This window comes from Gymnoscopelus microlampas (genome assembly GCF_963454915.1).
Source record: "Gymnoscopelus microlampas genome assembly, chromosome: 13".
NCBI classification, from domain to species: Eukaryota; Metazoa; Chordata; class Actinopteri; order Myctophiformes; family Myctophidae; genus Gymnoscopelus; species Gymnoscopelus microlampas.
Genome location: NC_139950.1, coordinates 34,081,133 through 34,091,807, shown reverse-complemented (window position 1 = coordinate 34,091,807; position 10,675 = coordinate 34,081,133). Strand labels below are relative to the sequence as shown.

The window sequence follows — 10,675 nt, the reverse complement described above, 5'->3', positions numbered from 1 at the left end:
GAAGAAATATGATGAAAGGATGCAAGGATGGAATGCCAATACACTGTATAATCCTTAGTGTGCATTTAACTCCCTCACGGGTCCATTTGGTTACGTTTGTAAACTCTCTGAGTTAGAAAGGGCTAATTTAACACTGAGGAGTTTGCTGTGTAGCAAAGAATCAAAGGCTCAAGTTAGCAATTCAGTATTGTAGTGACTAGTGAGCGAGCAAATTTCACGTCCGTTCATTGAGATGCACCTGAAAGAACAGTTGAGCAACTGAAGGGGTTAGGTGAGGCGTTAAATGGATGAATAGCTAACATGATCACCAGTGTCAGCGTGAATCTGTGTGTGTGTGTGTGTGTGTGTGTGTGCGTGCCTTACACTCTTCCAGTGAAACTCCACACTGTCAGGTGTAAGTAATGGGCTGGTGACTCCATGTGTGTCAGAGGAGTCACGTGGTTGTCTGCACCCTCCCAGACCACCAGAGTGGGGGCGGTAGTTTGTCAGCAGCAGGGAACTACAGTGCATAATGAGGAAGATGGACATTGTCTAAAATATTCTGTTCTTAATTAATCTTTTCATTAATATCTCTGTACCAACATGGGAAAAGCGTGGTTCCACTATGGATCCCGGACTTCATGTGGCCAGGGTGTGCCATCAGTCATCTGTGAGTGACGTCAGTCGTCTATGACCAGTCTATGAAGTATGACTCCAAATTTGGACAAGGTTTCAGCCCAATCCAAGCCATTATAAAATTCAAGTACACTATTTCAAAAAGTATACCAAAGAATAGTGGAGGTATACTATCTCAATTAGCCTACGGAACTGGCAGGGTGCACAAGAAATCTGCCGCTGATGGGTCAAGTGGTTTACCAGTACACAGAGAACACAAACACACACACAGGCCGGCCGGCCGGCCGACCGACCGGCCGACCGACCGACCGACCGTGTGCGTGTGACTTCCCCATGGAGCTCTGCTGTCATGTTGATGATGTCACTTTGATGAAGTCAGTCTTGCCCACACTATGGAGGGACATGAGATTATGAATTCACAAAATGTAAAAGGTATTCACAAAAAAAGAGATAGAAAAACAAATACAATTTGTGTCGTGAAGTATTTAGGTATTTACTTTGTTGTCCTGCTGGCAGTGTGCGCAAGAAATGTGGGGCTGATCAGCCCAGTGGTTTGAGAGATTAGCCGCGGACAGACAGACAGACAGACACACACACACACACACACACACACACACAGACCCTTATCTAGACGGCTCAGCACACGCGGTAGAAAAAACTAACATCAGTGTGTTTTATTTGCTTGTAGTTCCAGGCCTGGCAGGCCACCGAAGAGGCTCCAGAGTGTGACGTCATCAGAATGCGCCACCCACCACATGTTGTCCCATAGTGGCCTGATGCCTGCTGGGATCCTGCCTGCAGCCGGTGAGTCAGGACATAACACACACACACACACACACACACACACACACACACACACACACACACACACACACACACACACACACACACACACACACACACACACACACACACACACACACACATACACACACGCGCGCGCACACACGCACGCATACTGTACACGCGCGCACACACACACGCACGCCAGAATGTCCCCTATTATCTTTTTGCCAAGGTGGTGCTGCCCTGACTGTTAACTCATTCATCACATACTCTTTCATCAGGTTGTATGTTTCCCCTGCGGTCCCCTGAGCACCGCAGATTAAAGAATGACTTTGGCCACCAAAATATGCTGAAACTGTTGCCAGGTAAATAATGTGTGTGATTATTTAGGCTAGGGTTCGCATTACAGAGGGGGTTGAAAAAATAATTACCAATATGTGCGCTACAAGGAAATGTTGTCTGTCAGAATTATTATACCGCCAGACACCATTGGTGGTGTTGGAGGACACCACCAATATATTAAGGTGGAAAGGATTAGCCCAGTAGATCACTATAAAGAGTAGTGCATGTGCATGTGCATGTGCATGTGCATGTGCATGTGCATGTGCATGTGCATGTGCACAGTTTGTGCATGTGCATACTGCACATGTACAGGTTCAATTCTCTGGGGTTCCTGCTGCTTTAACTAACAAAAACATCTAGAAGAAGTTCTGATAAACACTAAACAGTAAAATCCTGAGTTTACAGTATTTTAGAGAGAGAGAGAGAGAGAGAGAGAGAGAGAGACATTCACATTTTGCACTTGACACTATGTTGCATTATATGATATTGTGTAGACCTACTAGATTAAGTGTAATGGCTTCAATCAGGTGAGTTCTGTTTTGTGTTAGGCAATTTATCACATCAATAATTATTAACACCAATATTAATGACAGTGACAGTAATGACACATGACAGTAATAACAATTTCATATAAATCAAACCAATGTAGCAAACATCTGCGTTCCACACTGTATTAAAACACGATCATATTAGTTAATATTGTAAATGATTTAATTATCCAGCATTTGTTCTGATACCCAACATGGTGTCTGATGGATACTTATGATGAGCACTGGGACACAGCCGTTCTACTTGTGACATTCAGTTGTAAGAATGTGTTGGCAGGACAGACAGACACGATCGAGGTTAATGCAAGCTCGTCACGATGCGACGCGTAGTGAGCTTGTAGATTGGCTATTTTAACTTTCTTGTACTCCACCAGTGAACAACAAAGTACTGTATAATACAGGGTCAAGTGATAAATCGGACTAATCCATTTAGTCGATTATAAAAATGTATTGAAATGTTTCCGTGTCGATTTGTTTATATGTGATAAAGAAATAAATATGAAAACAAAACCTGCTTTTCGATTAATCAATTAGCCTACATGAGCAAGATGAAGTCGGTTATTGGTTGTAAATGTCGGTTTTGGTGCGCGGTATTTCGGGTTAACCCATTAAGACCGGGGACGCATCTGTGTCATTTTAAGATTTCTTTGGCTATTCAAAAATAGCAGATATACAAGCTCATAGCGCGGCACCGAGTGCCGCGCTATGAGCTTGTAGATCTGCTATTTTTGTAAAATCGTGAAAATGAGTGCAAATCTTTGAATATATATACATTTTTTAAAGCGTTAGGACTTAGGAAAACATTTTTTTAATCGGCCTCAGGTCTTAATGGGTTAATTGCCCATGCAGTCCTACCTCCTCTACCTCACGCTGCAGATGGAGCAGCAGGCAGCGGCGCTCCTGTGTTTTGCTGAATGCGCTGCGTGTAGCAATGAATTAATTCCACTCTGTTGTAGACACACTTTACAGTAATTCCATACATCACATGGGCAATTTCAGGAGGAGGAGTTATGAGATGCAAGCTGTGTGTTGATGTCTCTCATTAGCATACACATCGCTGACACGTGGGGGAAAAAAAGAACAAACTCTCATAACTTGTAAATTTAATGTTCTGCTCTCTTTTTGCCCAAATTAAAAGTTCACACGGTACTTTGTCTGCCTCTGCAGAGTTCCACGATCCTTAGGCCTGTGAAACTGTAACTTTCAAGAAACAATCAGCGAAAATAAAGGATAGGCTATACTTTGATATTGATTTTGTTTTATTCTAGAACAAGTTCTCATATTGTTTTCTCTTGTAGTCTCATACATACTCACTACACGGCAGCAAGAGTTCACTGTCAACACCAATCTGTGGAGTTTGTTGGAGGTGTCTGGTTTGTCTCCTGACAACAGCCCTTGTCAACTGTTCCCTATTTGGACACTGTGTAGTATCTGTATTTGTTAGACACTGTCATCTCACAATGTGTGTGTGTGTGTGTGTGTGTGTGTGTGTGTGTGTGTGTGTGTGTGTGTGTGTGTGTGTGTGTGTGTGTGTGTGTGTGTGTGTGTGTGTGTGTGTGTGTAGAGACAGAGAGAGGTAATTGTGTGCACTTCTCAGCTCTCAAAGTTGCCCTTGGCTTTGTGCTCTTCAGTGCAACCTGATCTTTTCATTCCCTGCCTCAAAAGAAGCCATTTTCTATTAGTCTTTGCTTCCTCTCACTGTTCAAAGGTACGGTGTGTGTGTGTGTGTGTGTGTGTGTGTGTGTGTGTGTGTGTGTGTGTGTGTGTGTGTGTGTGTGTGTGTGTGTGTGTGTGTGTGTGTGTGTGTGTTCAAGAGCCTCTCTCTCAGGGAAAAGAGTCCTTTTGCACCAAAGGAGAGGGCATGGCAGCAATGTCAACGCTACTGATTAGAACAGACCCACATGAGAGAGAGACAGCGCTGCTAAAAAAAGAGAGAGTGCGAGAGAGAGACAGAGAAGGAGAGAGACAGAGAAAGAGGAGAGGGACAGAGACAGAGTGGGAGAGAGACGGAGGTAGAGACGACATTAAAGTGTAGAAGGCAGAAAATGTTTGATGTGATCTTAGTCTCTGTCTCTCTTACGTGCGCGCACACACACACACGCGCACACACACACACACACGCACACGCGCACACGCACACGCACACGCACACGCACACGCACACGCACACGCACACACACACACACACACACACACACACACACACACACACACACACACACACACACACACACACACAGTGACTGATGTCCCACTGTGATGCTGACATTTGAAAAGGTAGCGCAAGGAGAGAGGATTGCAGGAGAGGAGGAGGAGAGGAGACCAGAGGGAGAGGGATGACAAGAGAAGGAGTGATTTGTATTGGTTGCAGTGGGGCTTTTTTTTAGACAGAGAGACAGACCTGTCGGACAGAGGACAACAGACCACTCACCTTTATTTTTTATTTTTTTACGAGTCTAGTAAAGCGAACACAAGGCTCAGAGTGTAGTTTGATTCCATCATGTTTGTATGTATGCAGGTCTTTTGGTTTGATCAGCTGCATGATCATTCATCAGTCTGTACTGGTACCAGGTATGGTTTCTTAACCCATTCAATCCGGGAACGCATCTGTGTCATTTTAAGATTTCTTTGGCTATTAAAAAATAGCCAGATCTACAAGCAGATCTACAAGCTCATAGCTCAAGCTACGAGCTTGTAGATCTGCTATTTTTGAAAAATCATGAACATTTGTGCAAACATTTTTTACTCAAATCCTTGCTTCTGGGAGGGGGGGGGGGCTGGGGGGGCTGGAACAACATATTTTGATGGGGGTCGGTGGCCAAATACATATTAGTTTGGGTGGTCCTTGACATGAAAAAGTTTGAGAACCACTGCTATAACGACATAAGGAGGATTTAGAAGACATTTGTAAAGATTTACACACATTTTCCTCGATTAATTTTTTTTTTGCAGATCTACTAGCTCGTAGCACGGCACTCGGTGTCGCGGTATGAGCTTGTATATCTGCTATTTTTTGAATAGCCAAAGAAATCTGAAAATGACACAGATGCGTTTGCGGTCTTAATGGGTTAAGGTAGGTTGGCTCAGGGTGCAGCGATGCTGCAGCACTCAGCAGGACAACTACAGACAGTACACAGAATAGTATTAATCATGACACCAATCCCAGCCCGAGGTTTCGACTCGTAGGCCCCCTGCATTCTTTACTGTCCGACAAGGTCAAAATCCACTGGTAGAAACACGTCAAAACACGTCAAACCACATTACGTATCATTGTTGTGTTTCTATACCAAATAAGTGCTACAGTATACCTTATACTGGTTTCCCTCCTGGACGCACATCCTGTTACCCCTGGCCTAAAGCAGCGGTTCTCTCAACCTGTGGTTCGGAACTCCAGGGGGTCTCCACATGATTTGGGGAGGGGGGGGTCCCCATATGACAGTGAAGTGACATTTTAAGGACTTTTAAGACCTTACAAAAAAAGGAAAAGAAAGAAAGAAAAGAAAAAGACCATTACTGCAGCAAAAGAAACCAACAAACTATGCTTTAAAACTGGTCAAGTATTGGCCAGATTGTCAAATAATAATATAAGAAAGAGCTACAAGCTCACAATGCGAGGCGAGGGGTTGTGAGCTTATTTTCACAATTTTTATCTGTGGAACCGAGTCAAACCAAATATTATGCCTCAACTCCTACAATTCCAAGTGCTAATCAGGGTGGGGGGGTCCTCAGTTCAAATATGATTATTTTGGGGGTTCACAGCCTGAAAAGGTTGAGAAACACTGGCCTAGAGCAATAGGGCCTACAGCGTTGCTAGCCTCAAACTCTGGAACACCCTGCACAGTAAAATCCTGAGAGTGTAAAAAATGTACCCATATTGGTCCATTCTTTTTTTGTCTGTCCTTTACTGCATTGGTTCTAAACCTAACGGGTCCATTTGGTTCCATTTGTACACTCTCAGAGTTAAATTAACATTGATTTTACAATATGAATTGTAAAATGTAAAATGAATTGTCAAACTGGGGGTCCTTGAAATTAAAATGGTTGAAATCACTGCTGGAGAGCCATAAAAATCTTCTATTATGGGGGTCCCTGGCTTATCTTTTCAAATGGGGGTCCGCGGTCTAATAAGTGTCTATTTGGGGGTCCTTGGCACGAAAAAGTTTGAGAACCACTGCTTTACTGTATTTTGTTATTCGTCTATTTTCTGTTGATTAACTCCTGTGTATTGTCCCTGGGGACGTTTACAGGTCCATATGTATTATTGATATTATGGCTTAAAGCAGTGGTTCCCCAACGTTTTAGCTCAAGACCCAAAAGAGAAATTAGACGTTTGCGGGACCCAAACTAGTGAAAATTAACTGTAGGAAAGGGAATTTACTCGCGACCCATAAAAATGTGTCCGCTACCCAAAGATGGGTCCCGGACCCACTGTTTGGGAAACAGTGGCTTAAAGGACCATAGCGGTGTTATTGCATGTTAAAGCCATTGACTATGAATCATATATACATTATATGTAATACATATTTGTATATTTGATTTCGTGTTATATACATGAGACATGACAGGTGTCTGATTCAAACTCGGATTCTTGCTACTTAACATTCAATCCGTGAACGCATCTCTGTCATTTTAGATTTCTTTGGCTATTCAAAAATAGCAGATATACAAGCTCATGAGCTTGTAGATCTGCTGTTTTTGAAAAATCGTAAACAAAATTGCAAATCTTTGAATATATTTTTTTTAAAGCGAACATTTGTAACTCAAATCTTTGCTTCTGGAGGTCCCTGGAACTAAATATTTTACAAATGCTCGCTTTGAAAAATATGTATTCAAAGACTTGCACAAATTTTCAAGATTTTTCAAAAATAGCCAGAGATGACAGAGATGCATTCCCGGATTTTAATGGGTTAAGGAGCATGTGATTAGTGCACTTGTTGCGCCACCAGGTGATGACAATCTTCCAAAGAATACTGCCGTCTTTTTAGATTTTTGGAATAACGATCCGATTTCCCTACTTTTTTTAATACAAACCTTCAGGTGATAAACCATTTTAACTTTCATTGCTCGTCTAGCTATTATTTCATTATTTCTTGGATGCTTGAAACAGTCTGTAAGTTGATTTTATGTTCCTTTCTGAAATGAATGGAAAAACATGGCCTGCTGGAAGACAGGAAAAGCACACGAGAAACAAAACAAAACAATTATAGTATGCTTTCGGAAATTGCTGGCAGGGGATGCCCAGGTGGCTCACCTGGTAATACATAAATAAGACTATAGTCCTCCCTACAGCTGGCTCAATGCTGCATGTCATCTTCTCTCACCCGCCTTTCCTGTCTCTATAAAAAAAATAAAGCAAAAAAGTGTTGTCAGTAAAGTAAAGTAGTTAAATGGACTAAACAAGCAATAACACCGATATGGTCCTATTAAGGAACCACACCACAGAACTGAACCATCACTCCTGGTGGGGGGCGGAGGGTGTTCCTGGGCATTAGTTCATGGGCATGTGTGGTGTGCTCGCTCTCTCTGCTGTGGGACGTGATGTGTCGCGCCTCCTCCAGCGTGTGTGGGAGAGATGAATGTCCCTGCTTGTTCCTATCACCGCTGATTCCCTGGCAGCCTAAATGGCCACAGTGCAGCGGTGCAGTCAGGATGAATGGCCGGCCTCTGTCTTCCCATGACAGGCCTCCTACCTTCTCCCCTGTGCTCTAATCCTCCACCATTGATCTGCCTCTTATTGATTGGTTTCTTTTCTTTTTCTCTCTTTCGCTCTGTCTGTGAATCTTAGCCTTTTTCTTTCTTCGTTTTCTCTCTCTCTTTCTGTCTGTCTGTCTGTCTGTCATTCTTTCTTTTTTTATTCCTTTCTGTCTGTCTGTCATTCTTTCTTTTTTTATTCCTTTGTTTTGTCCTTTTGTTATTTCTCTCTTTCATTCTTTCTTTCTCTTTTTTCCTTTCTTTTTAGTTGTTTATTTCCCCCTTGCTTTATTGCTTTTATTAATCACTGTCTCTTCCTCTGGGTGTCCGTCTTCCCTCTCTCTCTCTCTCTCTCTCTCTCTCTCTCTCTCTCTCTCTCTCTCTCTCTCTCTCTCTCTCTCTCTCTCTCTCTCTCTCTCTCTCTCTCTCTCTCTCTCTCACACACACACACACACAGGTCTTTCTGCACTGGCCAAGAAGATCAAGCTGGAGGTGATGGGCGGTTACCACAGCAACCAGCAGCATGGTCTACCAAATGGGGAGAATGGTGACCACAACCCTGGACTGGGTATATATCCCTCTCACACACACACACACACACACACACACACACACACACACACACACACACACACACACACACACACAATATATCATTAATCATGGCCATACGACGCATCTAACGCCTGCTATCAGTAGACATCGGTTATCTTTAGCCACTGGTAATCCACAGTGAGTCCTCACTCAGCAGCTGTGTTTATGTCTGAGTACGGAGGGCCAAACCAAAGTGATTAAAATCCAGGATGTTATGTCAGCTCCTCTGAGCAACTATGAAGGGGGAAAAAACAACGAAGATGAGTCACTATGCTTTGCATTTCAACCACAGCACAAACAACAGAGTGATCAACAGAATGATATCTGCGTCTGGGAACCCAAACATATAGGAGCACACCAATAGAGCACAGGGGAACTTAGACATAGTTTGTGTTTTTTCCAGATCTCCAGTTGTTTTTGTTTTTTTTCCTTTAAAGCTATGATACTGTACATACACTGTATACAGACAGTGTACCTAGAAAGGCAAATTCTTGTAATCAAAACTCTATTGATAACGTAATGTATTACACAATTAAATCCTCAGTTTTCATTTAACTCTGAGAATTTGCTAATCACACTCAGTGCACTTCCTTCCTGCACTGACAGTTAAATGAACACACCATTTAAAGGTAGGGTAAGTGATTTTCTTTGGTTAAAATAAGTGTTAAATAGCTCTATATTCTGATAGTACTCATTGCTATAGAGTGTTTGTTCAGTAAAAGGAGTCTCCTTGTCTCTCCAGCTCTTTATAAAACAGAAAATGCATTTTCGTTTCAGTTTCAGTTTCATTTCCAATTTTATCTAATCAGGATAGACTCAAGGATATAGATTAAACAAGTGAAATTGGAAGTGATGACACTAAGAAATGAGCAGGCAAAATTTGAACTGGAACACTATAAAAATGAAGCTTAAAAATGGGTACTTTCTCCTGATTGGCTGAGATTTTGACACCTACCGGAAAATGTATTTTCTGTTTATTAAAGAGCTGGAGAGACGGGGAGACTCCTGTTACTGAACAAACACTCTATAGCAACGATTGCTATCAGAATATAGTGCTTTAACCTTTTAACAAAATACTTTTTGTTTTAACCAAAAAATGTCACTTACCTTTAACTTCACCTTATTGGCTATTTGTTGGCAAAATTTCTCAATTACAGTACATAACCTCATACGGCTACTAGTGTGTCAGGTCTGTGTTTGACTCATTTCAATGAAAGGCCATGAATGCAAATCCATACATGCCCAGAATTGCATCAGCGTATCTCTTTGGGTTACATTTAAGCTAATTGGGGGCAAAGACCATCAAAAGACAAGACCGCTGTCCTTGTATATTTGCCTTATGCGTCCACCGGCCGTCAGGTTTACAGACATTGACGAAATTGACAGCAAAAAAAGATGGCACTGGCGATTTCTTTTCTGTCAAGTTTCACCTAGTGCGCTAACGTGGAGAAGCGAAGGGGGACTCAGTCGCACCATGACTTTGTGAGGTAGGTGCAATGGTGCATACTGTATATATCAACCAATACGTGGCTTGTTTTTTGGTATCTTCATTAAATGAAAAAACATTCCTCATTGAGACCCACCGTGCAGAAAAATACACTGCGCTTCACGGCCTAGAGAGCAGCTGACAAAGAAACCAAGCGTACCTGGATGATAGAGAGATGACTAAGATGAGAGGCCAGGGCCAGATCAATAGTCTTTCTCTCTAATTCACCATCCTGAATGCAAACGACAACCGCTGGACAATCGATGGGAGAACGGACGGACAGGCGCGTGCACAACGCGCACGCACACACACACACGAACGGCGCGAGCAAGGCGTCGCGGACATCGCCCCCACCGTTATCGACAGGTTAAAACACCATCAGTGTGTTTAGATAGATGACGGGGCTTACGGCGGTCTGTGCGGAATACACTATCAGACTGACACGCTTACACACACACACACACACACACACACACACACACACACACACACACACACACACACACACACACACACACACACACAGACACACCTGAACGGAGGATGTCAATCAAAAATATACTGTTCAAATGTGCCTATGTCCCCAGTATGAATTTTGTTTATGTTTTTGCTT

The 10,675-nt window shown here is 42.7% G+C and overlaps 1 protein-coding gene across 1 annotated transcript in view; it reads left to right on the top strand.

Annotated features, from left to right (window-relative positions):
• The window catches only part of dachc (dachshund c), a gene marked incomplete at its 5' end in the record, with an annotated part of 37,422 nt that overhangs the window by 9,218 nt on the left and 17,529 nt on the right, over positions 1–10,675 (top strand). The window contains 2 exons of the mRNA XM_084076087.1: positions 1,304–1,419; positions 8,440–8,550. Coding sequence (XP_083932213.1) covers positions 1,304–1,419; positions 8,440–8,550 — 227 coding nt within the window. The remainder of the gene's footprint in view (positions 1–1,303; positions 1,420–8,439; positions 8,551–10,675) is intronic.